At 42.0% G+C, this 15,723-nt stretch overlaps 1 protein-coding gene across 3 annotated transcripts in view; it reads right to left on the bottom strand.

The window, feature by feature from the left end:
* ADCY8 (adenylate cyclase 8) overlaps positions 1 to 15,723 on the bottom strand; it is a 223,412-nt gene that overhangs the window by 118,914 nt on the left and 88,775 nt on the right. For all 3 annotated transcript variants that reach the window (XM_059395176.1, XM_059395175.1, XM_059395174.1), the window contains exons 4-5: positions 11,139 to 11,250; positions 771 to 898 (exon numbers count right to left, since the gene is read on the bottom strand). In XM_059395176.1, coding sequence (XP_059251159.1) covers positions 771 to 898; positions 11,139 to 11,250 — 240 coding nt within the window. The remainder of the gene's footprint in view (positions 1 to 770; positions 899 to 11,138; positions 11,251 to 15,723) is intronic.

The following is a 15,723-nucleotide window of genomic DNA, read 5'->3' on the forward strand; positions in this document are numbered from 1 at the left end:
CTGAGCTACTGTCTTAAAGCCACAAGCAGTCTAATTCCAAAATCCTTGACCTCATGATTAAGCTTCTATTTGCCGGATACACTGACCAAAGCCAAAGGCACTTGTCACACACTCATGAAACCAACCCTGGTGGTGGCCCTATAATGATTTCCTGTTGGCCTCAGGCTAAAACACAACCCTTATCATGGCTGAGAAGGTCTGTGAGCCCTGTCTGCTCCCAGCCTGCAATCCATCTGTCACCACTTTTTCCTCCCCAGACTCTACCAGCTGTCACTGTAGCACATCCTGACCTCCCACATGTCCAGCCACACTCTCCAGTCCCCCAGGATCTAAGGTTTGCTCACCTTTTAGAAAACAGCTGAGACAGCTCTACTCTGGAGAGCCTTCTCCAGCACCCTGGCCCAAATGAGCTTTTCTTCCTCTATCTCCTTCTGCACATCCTAGGTTGGGTTCATCTTAGAACTTACTGTACCATACTGAGTTTTCTCTCATTGCACTGCACTCCCTGAAGGCAATCACCACAGTCAACTTGGTCCTTGCTGTATCCCCACAAGGACACTGATAATACCAATATGCTGGACAAAGGAAGGTATACCAGGAACGTAATGAAGCTGGCAGGTTCATTGGTTCATACGGGAGAGTTAATGGGCATGCAGTTTTTGTGTCATAAGTCAAACAACAAACACATCATCCACCTCCAAGGACATATGGGGCGGTGTGTCCTCATGCACATTGAAGGCTTGGGTATTATGGAGGAGAAGCCAGATTACCTGATGGTTTTGATCATGCTGAGGCCCATTTCAACGCAGCAGTGGGCGTGGTCCTGGCGGGGCTCAGGAAGCCCTGAAACACAGTAGTAACAGTCCCCCAGGATTTTAATGCGAAGGCAGTGATGCTCCTGGAAGGAACAGGGTGGAGAGGAGAGGACTGAGTCAGCAGACAGGTAAGTGCTTCTGAAAGGCTTGGGAAAGCAGGCAGGGCGGTCAGGCAGTCTTCACCCTGGGTGTGGGGGAACACCTACCTTTGAAATACACTTCTATCATCTTCCTAAGAGGTGGGTGGGGTACCCTAAATAAAAGTTTGAAGGGCTCAGAGGTAGAATAGAGTCACAGATAAACACTGGAGTTTGAGCTCAACAAATACAGGGCTGTATCCCAGCTCTGCCACCTACTAACCTTCTGATGAACACCCATCGGGTGGGCAGGCCTGGCCAAGAGTGGGCATTTAAAACACATGTTCAGTGTTCCCCTGTGAATCCTGCTCATCAGTGTCTTTTTCTCACAGGACAGATCTCTGAATTAATAGTTTTTAGTAGTCTTAACTCAAGAATAAACAATTAAAAGTACAAATCACCCAGGGATGCCTACTATTTCAACTCTGTTTTAGGCCCTTTCCCAACTAAAGTACTGACACTTTAAGAAGAGGGTCTGACTCTGTCTCACATATCATTTTATTCATGTGTGAGTTCATATGTTTATTCATTGAAAAAAAAAGTCAATAGAGAACTATGATTAAATCAAGCATTGTCCCTGACACGAAATTATTAATAACCTCTCTGATGCACCCTATATTAAGCAGTGTTAACTCTCACAACAAGCCTATCAAGTAGATACAATTTTTATCCTCGTTAAGGTAAGGGTAGTACCTTCAGTACCTCATAGGTACGGAGGATGGCACAGATGTTTGACAGATTCACAGTCTTGAGGACACGATTCTTACGGAGTCTCAAAGAACAACAAGCACCAGGGAAAAGGTGCGTTTTCACGCTGGGTGGGAAGAGATTGGATGATGCAGGTTTTCAAGGAAAGAGACCTTCAGGCAGCATAACGTAGAGACTAAGAGCACTGGCTAAAGAGTCACACGGCACTGGATTAAATCCTATGTCCCTACAGCTAACTTATCTTCTGAGCCTCAGTTGCCTCATCAGTAAAATGGTCAAAGAATGGGACCTCGTCTTTGACTGTGAGGATGGTAAGATGAGGTGTGTGGAGGTTTAATATGGGGTCCAGCAGACAGGGTACTACATCAGTGTCGACTGTCTGTGTGATGAGGAGTGGGACTCTTGACCCAGTTTTCTCACATTTGTCTGTGATCGTGGGCAGATGACTTTCTCTTTTGGCTTCCTTGGTTACATGGGTGGAACCGAATGACCTCTGAGATGCATCCCAGATCTGAAGTCCTAAAAGCTTACACGGTTTGTGAGTGCAAGGTTCTCCCTGGGGGTGCAGGATCCAAGGACAGAGGAGAGGCGGCATGCACAGGGACACAAGAAGCACAGTGGACACCTTGTCCTGCCAACCTAGATAGCACCATGATGGTTTCCTGATTGGATCAGGGGATTCAGTCATTGTGTTTGGGTAACAAATGAATGAAATCATTCTCACAATACAAAACACAAATATCAGGCAGAGAAAAGAGAAAGAGAACTGGCACAAGTGCTTTCCCGCCTGGATCAGATTGGCAGGATGTTGCCAACCTTCCCAAATGGGCTCAGATGCAGTCTTCAGAACTCTGATGGCATGCACAGCTGTCCCAAGGTTATTTTGGGGAGCTTGTGGTTCCTGTCTTTTGGCTGCTTTGTTGAGCTAATTTTGCAAGAGACCTTCTAATGGGGGGTCTGATCAATAAGGGAAGCTCCAGACCTTCAGCTGTGTCTCCCTAAGACCCCTAGTATATGGCTGGAACAGAACCAGAGAGTACTTGGCCTACAGTTCCTGGCATTTTCCAGATCTGTGGCATGTCTGGGACAGTTATAAAAACAAAGCAAAACAAGAAGGCCCAAGGGACTGCTATAAAGTTCAATTTTGTGTTTTGCCAAAGAGAAGTATGAAAAATCCATCAACAGACAAACAAAAAAACCCCAAGTACCATCCGCTATGCCCATGACTTTATGAAAGAAAGGGCATTTTTTTTTAAGAAAAGAGCATTTTTAAACCTAAAAAGTAAAAAGGACATTCTTAAAAGAACATTTTGGAACTAAATAAAATTATCATAAAAACTCAGTACATTGCAGATAAGTATGTGTATATTTTATCTCATGGCCACAAATTGAACTTCCTGATATTTGATTATGAAAGAGCATTTGAGAACCACTGATAAAATAAGTCAGATTGAGATTTTGCTGAGAACACTGAGGCTGAGAGACTCAGTAGGTGCATTCAGTCAAACGCACTCTTGGGGGCAGAAACTGCTCTGAGTGACTCAAGCTAATGGTAGTCTGGAGCGCTGAGGGCTGGCACTGGGGAGGAAAGAGGGGAAGGTAGAGAGGAAATGCTTTAGTCTAAGAATCCAACTTCTGGATTCTGGTCACATTTACCAGCTGTTTGACCTTGGCCGAATCACTGACATCACTGAGATGAGAGTTTCAATTCCCCATCTAGGAAATGTGTCAAAGTAACCCACTGTGTTCTTAATACATAATGAAGTAAGCATGACCATCAGTTAGAATGGTAGCAATGACCACAAACACCTGGAAACAGCCATCCCTATGTTCAGATCTTTCTTCTTTTGAGTCTTGTCATAATAGTCCAGAACAAGGAGGACAGGTAGGATCTACACCTGTCTTTATATATGAAGATTTTCATATGAGAGATAGGAAATAATGTGAAAAATTTCCTGTGCTACAGATAAGCTGGCTAAAATAATGATATGGCAAGATTTTATTCTTTTTTGTGGCTCAGTTTTTACACACACACACACACACACACGCACGCACACACACACATCTTCTTTATCCACTCATCAGTCGATGGATAGTTAGGCTGTTTCCATAATTTGGCTGTTGTAAATAATGCCGTTATAAACATTGGGATACATGTATCCTTTTGAATTAGTATTTTTGCTGGATTTTGGGGTAATTCTATTTTTAACTTTTTGAGGAAACTCCATACTATTTTCTAGAGTGGCTGTGTCAGTCTGCATTTCTACCAACAGTGCATGAGGGTTCCCCTTTCTCCACATGCTCACCACCATCTGTTGTTACTTGTGTTGTTGATTTTAGCCATTCATACAAGTGTGAGATGATATCTCATTGTAGTTTTGACTTGCATTTTCCTGATGATGAGTGATGTTGAGCATCTTTTCATGTGTCTGTCGGCCATCTGCATGTCTCCTTTGGAATAATGTCTATTCACATCGTCTGCCCATTTTTTAATTGGATTATTTATTTTTTTGAGTGTTGAGTTTTATAAGTCCTTTATATATTTTGGATACTAATCCTTTATCAGATATGTCATTTATAAATATTTTCTTCCGTTCTATAGGTTATCTTATGGTTTCGTTGATTTTTCCTTTGTTTTGCAGAAGGCTTTCTTTTGATGACTGTTGAATGGATAAAGAAGAGGTCACACACACACACACACACACACACACAGAGGAATATTACTCAGCCATAAAAAAGAATGAAATCTGACTTGCACATGTGGAACTAGAGAGTGTAATTCTAAGCAAAATAAGTCAGTCAGAGAAAGACAAATACCATATTACTTCATTCATGTGGAATTTCAGAAGCAAAACAAATAAGCAAAGGGGAAAAAGAGAGAGGAGAGAAACCAAGAAACAGACTCTTGATTGTAGAGAAGAAACTGATGGTTACCAGAGTGGGGGAGGAGGGTGCGGTTAGTGGTGAAATAGGTGATGGGGATTAAGGAGTGCACTTGGGATGAGGTAGAGAGTTGCCGAATCACTGTATTGTACACCTGAAATTAATATCACACTGTATGTTAACTAACTGGAATTTAAATAAAAACTTAAAAAAAGTGTTATGGGCTGCCTGTGATATTCATCAACTCTTAATCAGTGATTTTCCATGAAAATAGATATAAAAGCATTTTGAAAAAACTTAAGTAGGGAAAAGAAGTAATATTTATTGAGCATTTACTATGTGCCAGGAGATGTGTTAACTGCATTCCATTTAGCTTGGTGAGTCTTCATGAGCACACTTTGATCACGTGCCGTTTCACAGACGGCTTAAGTAAGCGAAGGTCCCAAAGCAAGTAAGAGACAGCGCTGGAACTCGCACCCATGTCTGTCTACCTTTGCTGAACTCCACGCTCTTTCTCCAGGAAACTGAAGACATGATGACAGAGTCCAGAATGGCAGCTCTCCTGACAGAGATGTGTTTTGGACACAAATGGTGTAAAATGGTTTATCATCCTTCTGGAGGAGACACACATAATGAGGTGAATGTGTCTGTGCCCAGGGTCCATTTTTTTTTTTATAAACAAAGGTGAGGCTGGCAACCTCTTTGAAAAACTTTGAGCCCCACACAAATGGTGTGTGTGTGTGTGTGTGTGTGTGTGTGTGTGTATAAAAATATATACACATGAAAGACCTGTCTGATCTGTCAAGTTCTGTCAATTTGCAGGCACGTTTTCTGATCAGTTCCTGTGAGCTGTCAGATGACCTGACAGTAATATCCAAGCAACTTCTTTTTACCAGAGACTGCTTCTGGAAGTTTATATTAAGGAAGCATTTTGCTTTGAAAAAAGATACTGAAAAAGATAAATAAAGTAGGGTGAGGGTCTTCTTGCAGATTTTATTGAGTGAGCCTTAATATAATCCTTTTCTTTCCATCTCGATGGCTGTGATACGGTATAACGATTTTGGAAGTTTATGAAATCATGTTGATCATAGATGATAATGAAATAATAAGAGCACCAAATTATCAAAGACGGTTATATTGTTGAGGAGGGATAGGATTACAAGGATGTATACTTGCTGCATTTTCTATACTTTTGATGTTTGAATTTTACGTAATGAGTAAGTATGGCTTTAGTAATCAGAAAGAAGTCAATAAAAAGTGAAAGGCTGTGGGATGCCAGTTGAGCATCTGCTTTCTACTCAGGTCATGATTCCATGACCAGTCTGGGATCGGGCTCCTTGCTCAGCTGGGAGCCTGCTTCTCCCTCTGCCCCTCCCCCACTTTTGCTCTCTCTGCTCTCTCTCTGACAAATAAAATAAAATCTTAAAAAAAAAAATGAAAGATTCTCAGAACAAAAACATGTATTTCTTAAAAAGCTGTATTAGAAACCGTAACAGTTTTATGAGTCTATTTAATTGTAATTACACAGGTGACATGAATATATTGTCCTAGTAGATAAACCCCCCTGGGCAGTCCCTCCTCCTCAGTCACAAGGCCACCTGGAAGCCTGGCTCCCTTCCCCACCTCAGAGGCTGCTTTGCATCCAAATGTACCTTACGTGTTTATATATATGTACTATTTTTCATGCGCAACAGCCATATTCTAAACATCTATATTAGGTATGTTATATAACATAAACATATAAGCGTATTATATGCGTATGGATCTGAGACATGCTTTTTTCAGGCAAAACAGGTCTTGAATTTCTATGTCAGTACAAAAATGGCTAGCTCATTCTTTTTAATCTGTTTATTCACTTTCCATAGTGCTGGATTTATTCCTTCCTGCAATAGTTTAGGTTGCTTCCAGTTTGTCAGCAATTTAAAATAAGGTTTAAGATGTAATCATGTCAACTGTGTAACCGTAAATATGTTCTTTGTCTTACAATTTTGAAGCCTTTATAATAGTATGCAAATTCTTCATTTCTGATTCCGGTGGGGGAGGGGTAGGCAGAGATTATTAAAAAAAAAAAAAGAAAATCAAAGACAGAAAGCTACAAAATTTGCCAAGTGCACTATCAAGGGTCAAAAAACAAAAACAGGGGCGCCTGGGCGGTTCAGTTGGTTAAGCGTCTGCCTTAGGCTCAGGTCATGATCCCGGGGTCCTGGGATTGAATCTCGCATCCGTCCACTTGCTCAGCAGGGAATCTGTATATCTCTCTCTCTCTCTCATGCGCTCTCTCTCTATCTCAAATAAATAAATAAAATCTTAAAAAAAGAAAAAGAAAACAAACAAGCAAAAGCTCTATTCTGAACAGCCTGAACCACAAGGGCTCTCAGGAGTTCCATCAAACTAAAAGGAATTTTTAGAGGAAGCTTTGAAGTTTCCTGCATTTCAATAATGCTGTAGAGAAACAGGTACAGTGTGTGAAATTCACATGCAGGATGAATTCTCTCTGATATGCCACGTAAACAAAATCTACAGCGAAAAATCATGGTGAGGCAGAGAGAAAATCTTTATAAAGCCACAGAATTCTGATGCTAAAAAAATGCAAAAAAGGGCCCGCTCTAAAACTCTTTTATACAGAAGCAGAGTTTAACACTGTTGGTTAAAACCCTGAAAGTAGGTTTCCTCATTTCCAGATGAGTGGAATTGTTCTCATTGGTAGCGTTTGTCAAACTCTTCCAGGGAGGTCCCTGAGAGTAGTAGATACTGATGCACCCAGGGTGGGGGTCAGAGCTACGGAGCACTAACGGGTGCTGAGTATTTATTTGGAGACAGACGCTAGGTTAAGAGACATTTCATGTGTTTTGTTTTGCCCCCCCCCCCATTTATCCTCTGTTGCAATTCTGATAGAAAACGCAGACACATAGAGAGATTTGCACAGGTACAACATTCAAGTCCAGCCGACACCTGAAGTCCCATGAGTCTAACCCTTCAAGCACCCGCAAGGGTAGCAACACATCTGCCAATGTCTTCTGTTCTGTCTCCTGAAGTGCCTGTGGCATTGCTGGGGGTCATGAGGGAGCACTTCTGGCAGTTGTGGGTGGCCCAATCACTTAACTGTCTGCCCTTTGCACAGGTCATGATCCTAGAGTCCTGGGATTGAGCCCTGAGTTGGGCCTGAGTTGGGCTCCCTGATCATCGGGGAGCCTGCTTCTCCCTCTACTCTCCTCCTGTGCTCTTAATTTCTCTCAAATGAATGAACAAAATCTTAAAAAAAAAAAAAAATCAAACACCTGGCCCAGTTGTCCAGAATCACAGATACCCACCTACCAGTGGTTCTAGGAAGATTACTTCTTTGAGCCTCAGTCATTCATTCTGTAAAATGGGAACAATAAGTTCCATCGGTCTGTTGTGAGAACTGAATTGAGGTTCCAGGGCAAAGACCCATAATAGTAAGTAGCATACACCAGGCAGTTGATGAATATTTAATAGTTTTATCAATTAATAATAATTTTCCTTCATCATGGATCTGTACTTAATTTGTTTTTTTTTTCCCTCCAAAAAGTTTATCTTAATTTCAGTAAGACTCACCCCAGAAGATGGATGATAGCTTCTTGCACCCCCTGGGGACCAGCAGGCTGTGTACCTTGTCTCCCTCCTCCCCCCACACCATGTGTAAGGTGACCAGGGAGTAAGCTCAGTTACAGGGGTTACCAGACAAAGTTCACATCCCTTAAAAGTTGCACTATGCCCTCCAAATGTACTTCTGCTTCCTCTCCAAGCTCCTTTTGCACTACAGTTTCCTTGCCCTTGATGTTCTAGTAATCTTTTAGCTTCTTTTTTCCTTAAGATTTTATTTATTTATTTGAGAGAGAGAGAGCACAGGTGTGTGTGTGCAAAGCCAGGGAGAGAAGGAAGAGCAGACTCCCGGCTAAGCAGGCAGCCCGATGCAAGGCTCCATCCCAGGACCCTGAGATGATGACCTGAGCCAAAGGCAGAAACTTCACTGACTGAGCCACCCAGGCGTCCCAATCTTTAGCTTCTTAGAGCTCCTCAAACAAGCAGCATGTTCTTGAATTTTCACACTTTCCTATGTGTACACCACAGCTCAGCCTCGAAGGTATTTCTGTTTGTTCTCTTCGGTCTAATTTGATACCAGGAAAGCTTCTGCTCTTCCTCAAGACCCAGCCTGCACACGGCAACTTCTCTGGGTGCTACCAAATCACCACTATGCTCCGCCCCCACCCCCACTACCCAAGCACTGGCCGCTCCTTCCTTCCTCCCCCAGGACTTCTGCACCTGTTATTGCCTGAACACATTGCCCTGCAGTTCCTATGGATCTGCTCTCCCTTTCCCAGACGTGAGCTTCCTGAGGTCCAGGATGGGTTTTGTCTTGCCAGAGTCTTGCACGGTACCTAGCAATAAATGCTAGTTGAACAACCTGGGTTAGATATTACTTAGCAACCCTGTCCCGGGGTCAGTGGAGTTTATCATGAAACTAAAAATTGACCCTGATGACATCTGTTGGTTCCCTCTGGAGGGCCATTTTTGGTCATCTGAGGTCTTTGAGTGGAAATAGTCAGAACCATAATATGAAGTAGAATAACTATTGTAACTGGCACCAAGACCCCAGAGGTAAAACAGTAAAGGAAATGGGATATGTTCTTTCCCACCTCCAAATTCCCAGTCTTTCTGGTAAACTCAACCCTTCTTCTTAGGATGTGGCAGGGGGGAGTAGGGAGGGGGCTCAGCTTTCCCCTCCTCCTCTGCCAGGTCAAGTCTCTTATTTATAGCTGTCCAGTAGCTACAGGTTACAAGGCGGATTCCTTAGCGGGTCCTTGGTCATCTCCCTAACCTCATCTCCATCCCTCCCAACCTTCACCTGCTCCTCTTGCAAAGCTGAATCCCTTCTGGTTTTCCCACACATACAAGGTAGCATCTTTATTTTCACTCTCCCTTGGTATAAAATGACCTTCCCTCCTAGGGGTGCCTGGATGGTACGGTTGGTTAAGCATCCAATTCTTGGTTTCAGCTCAGGTTGTGATCTCATGGTTCTGGGATCGAGCCCTATGTCAGGCTCTGTACTTAGCCTGGAGTCTGCTTGAGATTCTCTACCTCTGCTCCTCCTGCTCATGCTCTCAAATAAATAAAGATATCCTTAAAAAAAAAAAAAAAGACTGTCCCTGTCTTCTTCACTTTGCTAATTGGTGTATAGTTTATAAATAATGAATATTTTATAAGCAATAAATATTGATAATTTATAAATAATAAGCTGATGATTTTGATGAAGTGTACAGTCCTGCTCACTTGTGGAGAGCTACATCACTCCCCAACTCACTGCACCCATTTTTCTGTGCAATCAATCTGCTCCATCTACCTCCAACGCATGGCCACCATTTGTCCCTTTTTTGCCCTTATAATTTTGCCTTTTCTAGAATGTCTTATAAATGAAATTATAAAGTATCTAGGCTTTTTGGTCTGTTTTCTTTCACCTGGCATATTGCTTTGGAGATTCCCTGATATTGCTGCGTGTCTCGGTGGTTTACTCCTTTTTGTTGCTGAATACTATTCCATTGTATTCGTTTTCCCATTTTTGAGACTCAGTCTAAGAATCACTTTATCTGGAAAGTCTTCTGTGATGCAAGGGTTATTGTAGAGTCTATCTTCCTACAACATCCCAGACTTAATCCTCATCATACACACAACACATTGTGCATTGATCATTTATTGATGTGTCTCTGGCTAGGACAAAGTGTGTTTTTGTTATTCCGACACTCACGACATATAGCACAGTGCACAACACCGAGCAGGTACTCAGATGCAAATCTGAATGGCTCTCCTTGGAGGCAGGCAGCCTTAAATTCGGACATTTGGATGCTCTGAAAAATGAACTCCCACTTGATGTGGTTGCACGGGACTCTCTTGAGAGCCTGGTGAAGTTGGCACTGATAGAAACACACTTTACAAAGAAGGAAATTAAGGCATGCCTGTTTGGACCTAAATCGCACTCTGAAAAACAGTGTGAGAATGATGTTCTTCTGCAACTTGCATGCTTTAGGACTAGGAATCTGGATTTTGAGAGCAAAAGTCCATCTCCTTTAGCCTGTTCTCTTGAGCCAGCTGAAAAATAAAGATAGTGTCCTATCTGCTAAAGACAAAGCTGTTAGGTTAGGCCAAACAAAATGGCGGTCCAGTGGATTACTGGCTCTTAAGAACAAGCTAATTTGTTTCAGATGGCTGGAGTTGGCTGGGAAGCTACAGGCAGCCATGACTGCCTGAACCAAACTGAGGCTGCAGCTGGGTGGCGCCTGGCCACATGAAGGGGGACGTAACGGGGAGAGGGGCCAGTAAACAGATAAAAAAGGTTTTGGCTTAACTGTCACTCAACCAGCTATCACACAATTGGGAAAATTAATCTGACAAACCTCCCATCCGAGATCTGTAAATAACTAACATTGCTCCCTAGAAGTTGTGGGTCTTGAGGGTCCAAGCCAGGGAAAAGGAAGCAGGGAAGGAGATATTGGTGAGAAGCCTGAGTTCTCCTCTCCTTAATTTCACATGCAGTCCCTCACTCCTACAAAAGACTAGAAGGGAATTAAATTCAACTCACATGAGCCAGTCGATCAAATCTGGCAAAGAGCTCGTTGAGCATCCGGACCAGCTCCTGGGCAGACAAGGTCGTGGAGAGGTTGGTAAATCCTTTAACATCTGCAAAAAGAATACTAGACAACAGGGGAGGGACGGGGTGGGGAGAAAGCATATTAATATTTTACTCCATCCTGGAAGACATCAACACCGTCCAAATAACTCAACCGTGGCCCGAGATTCTAGCTCTCCCTGCCATGAGAGTCAGGAGGAATGTGTCAGTATTTAACAAATATCTCAGAAGAAAGAGTCCACCCAGGGGTTCAGGAAGGACAAAGGGGCAAAGGAACACCCTTCTTCCTGTGCAGGACCATGGAGTGTGGGCGATGCAAACAACCCCAAAGGGAATTTCTCACTATGAACAGATCAGTTTGTTGTGGAAAGCAAAATGAAGCTTTATGAATTACCTATTTTCACAATGAACAACAATGCAGATGCCGTGAACACAGTGTGAAATTAAAACAGGGGAACAAAGAATTAAAAAAAAAACAAAACAAAACTCATTCTCTCCAGCAAATGACATGCCTAAAATTGCAGGCAAATAGAAGGTGGCATTTTTCAAAAATTATGGGACTAGGTAGCAGAGCTGGGAGACCTCAGGCAGAATATTTCATGGTCTAAAACTCTCACATTGTCTAAGGATTTAAGTGAGGTCAGGTCATAGCTCTGCATATGTTTGGCATAAGGGAAGGGGGTAGTGCTTGAAAGCCTTCTGAAAGCAAAGCACTGTATGAACACTGCTTTAGTTCTTCCACCCAGGAGTATGTGAGGATGCCACTCCACTGTGAAGATGAGCAAACTGGAGCTCAGAGAGGCAAGGAGACTTGCCTAATAGTCCCCACAAAGCACGTGGCAGAGTTGGGGTTGTCCACTTAAACTGTAGGGCAGTGCTCCATCCCACCTCACTGCACCACCTCAGGGACCCAGGCCAGAGTGGAGGCCCCTCTGTGTGGAGCAAAAGGAAGCCTCGTGCCCTGTTGGTATGAATGCAAACTGGTGCAGCCACTGTGGAAAACAGCATGGAGTCCTCAAAAAATTAAATGATCCAGTAATTTCACAACTGGGTATTTATCCAAAGAACAGGAAAACATTAATTTGAAAAAAATATAGACCCTTATGTTTATTGCAGTATAGTTTACAATAGCCAGATTATAGAAGTAGACCAAGTGTCCATCAATGAATGATTGGATAAAGAAGATGTGGTGTATATATGCAATAGGACATTATTCAGCCCTTAAAAAGAATAAAATCTTGCCATTCACAATGACATGGTTGGAGCTGGAAAGTATAATGCTAAGTGAAATATGTCAGTTAGAGAAAGACCAATACCATATGATCTCCCTCCTATGTTGAATTCAAGAAACAAGCAAAAAAAATGAGCAAAGGGGAAAAAGAGTGAGAGACAGACCAAGAAACAGACTGTTAACCATAGAGAACAAACTGGTGGTCACCAGAGGGGAGGTGGGTGGGGGATGGGTGAAATAGGTGAAGAAGATTAAGAGTCCATTCACTGCGATGAGTACTGAGTCATGCATAGAATTGTTGAATCACTATATTGCATGCCTGAAACTAATATAATACCGTGTGTTAACTATATTGTAATTAAAATAAAAAAAGAACATAAAAAACAGCAGAGACACTTTTCATGTTGTATCATCTTTGAAGTTAGGATACCATCTTAGCAGTGTGCCAATTTTTTGTTTTTATTTTTCTTAGTGTTGCATAAAATAATGGTGAGTCTTACAATCAATGTAACTTAGTTTTAATGAGATATGTTAATTAGCCAGAAGACACTGTAGAATGTATGTTGACTTACACTGGTTACCAACCTCAGTATTTGGTGGTTCTTAAATTTATCTCCATTACAAACCCTTTTAAGAATCTGATAGAGGCTATGAATTCTCTCTCTTAAAAATGCACAAGTATTCACAATTTTACACTTCATCTCAAGGAATTTGCACCTTCCCTGAAACCCATTTATGGACTGATTAGGAATCCTCTGGCCCTGATTTTAAAAACAACAACAACAACAACAACAACAACAAAAACAACAACAACGACAACTATTGCTTGAATTAATTATGTAATGCCTCTACTATTTTAGCAAATATTTGCACATCTACCATGTGTCTAGCTACACATTGCACTAGGAAGTTTGATTAAATGGTTAAAAAAGATGCAGTGTGTGTCCTCAAGATGCTCATAGTGTAGGGACTGAGGTTGGCCAGACAAGGAGAAAGACAGAAACAACACAGGAGACGAATACAGCACCCCTCCTTATCAGGGAATGGTGGGGTAGGGGAGGAGGATCCATTCTAACACTTCCAGGGGATTCCTGAACCTACAGATAGTACTGAACTCTATAGAGACTGCCCCCCCCATACATGCATATGATGGAGTTTAATTTCTAAGTTAGGCACAGCAAGAGATTAACAGTAATAGTAATTAAATAGAACAATTGTAGCAATATACTGTAACAAAAGTTATGTAACTACAGTCTCTCTCTGAAAACATCTGTACCCACTGTTCTTGTGTTGAGAGATGATAAAATACCCACATAATCAGATGAAGCGAGAGGGGAATCACACTAGCCTTCTAGTGTGAGGCTACTGTTTACCTTCTGACATTGAGTCAGAGGAGGGTCATCTGCTTCTGGACTGCCATGAACTGTGGGAAACTGAAACCATGCATAACAGGGGGACCACTGTAATCTGACAGAAGGACACACTGGGGGATGACCAGTCACAGAGGATCAAGAATTTCCTGATGCAGCAAAGTCTCAGCTGAGTTTTGAAGGACCTATGTGACCAGACAGATGGGAAAGTGAGTAGGATGGGTGGTCTGAGCAGAGCAATCGGCACCTGTTAGGGTCAGGCAAGAATTCAAGAGTAGCTGGTTAGAGGGTAACACTGAGCAACAGGGTGGGGAAAAGAAGAAGGGAGAGAAAAAGTGTGTGTGTTAGAGATGTGGGGTAGGGCAACGTTGGAAATGGGCTGGTAAGCCAGGTTCAAGAATACAGAAATACACTTTGTCTGGAAAGTGATGGAAACCCAGTGAAGGGGTATAAGCATGGGCCCGAGGCCTTTAGATTTCTAGTGTATTCAGTTTCCTCTGAGCAAGTAAGTCTACAGTCACTGTCCTGTACAAGATTCCGGTAGCACAACATCTTCCCAGTACATAGGACCAAATGCATAAGATTTTAGTCCAGACAGCTCAGAGTTCAGAGCCCAGCTCACCACTTATGAATACCAGGACTTTGGGTAACTTTCTGAACTTCTCTAAGCTTGATCTGTGAGCTGAAGGTAATTCTAGTACCTGCCTTGTTGGTGGATAACCAGTGCTTATTAGTACAGTTCCTGGCACAGTAGGTTCTCCGTCAGTGTGTTAGCTCTTTTTATTATTTCACAAAAATGTACTAGAATTGAATGATGGCATTTGAGAGATAATGAGAGAAGAGAGGTATCAGAGGATAAAGTATGACCAGTGATTAGATCATTTGTTACCTACAGCTGAAAGAATTCCTAACTTTCGACACAAATGGGAATAAGAGGAACAACAGTATTTACAGAGTATCTACTGTGCACTGAACTAAGGTTAATCCAAAGGATTAACCTGTTGGTTCCTCATAACAATCCATGAGGTAGGACCTACTGTGACCATCTCCATTTTACAGATAAGGGCACTGAGACCTTAGTAACTTGCCCCTGAACATGAAAAGCTAGGATTTGAACCAGGCAGCCTGGCTTTGGAATCTGTACTCTATCACTACATTTGAAGTAAGGATGGTCTTTGTCATGGCAGGTGGAAGTAGAAGGGTCATCTCGTCCGATCCACTCAATAGATCCATTCACCCAAAACTATTAATATCTATCTGTCTATTCTAAGAACAGTCCATTCATTCATTCAGTGGTTAATTAGTGGAATACCTACTTGTGCAAGGTGGTTGAATGACATTGGTGAGTAGATAGAACCATCACAGCCCTTATTGGGCATGCAACTTACTTAAAGGAGAAATAGGTATGCAGAGACCAAAGGTCAAAAGAGTTTCAGATATGCTCAGTGATCCAATATCATCAAATTTTTTGTGGTCTCCTGAACACACAGTACTTCATGCAATGGTGTCTGAACAAGTGGTGAGTTCCAGGTCAGATCTCTTGACTCTAGGTATGAACTTAGAACTTCCCATGGTAATCATCTTAGAGTATATTCATTTTAGCATGTATTAAAGATACCATGTTAATTTTCAAATCTAATTTGCTTATATAAATTTTTTATTTGGCTAAAATAAGTGTTATTACCTAATACACACTCTGCAAATAGACTTCAAGAAAGCTTTAGCACAGTTCTAAAGAATCGTTAGGAACATGGGTCCTGGGTAGATACTTTTTCCTAACTGTGTGCCCTTGGGAAGTTTATTTAATCTCTCTGAGCTTCCATTTTCTTGATAATAAAGAAGAGATCGCTGAAGCATCTCTGCATCATTACGTACAAGTGGGTAACTTCTTTTTTTTTTTTTTTTTTTTTTTTTTTTTTTTTTTTTACATATTTTT

The sequence above is a fragment of the Mustela nigripes genome, chromosome 3 (assembly GCF_022355385.1).
Source record: "Mustela nigripes isolate SB6536 chromosome 3, MUSNIG.SB6536, whole genome shotgun sequence".
In the NCBI taxonomy this organism is placed as follows: domain Eukaryota; kingdom Metazoa; phylum Chordata; class Mammalia; order Carnivora; family Mustelidae; genus Mustela; species Mustela nigripes.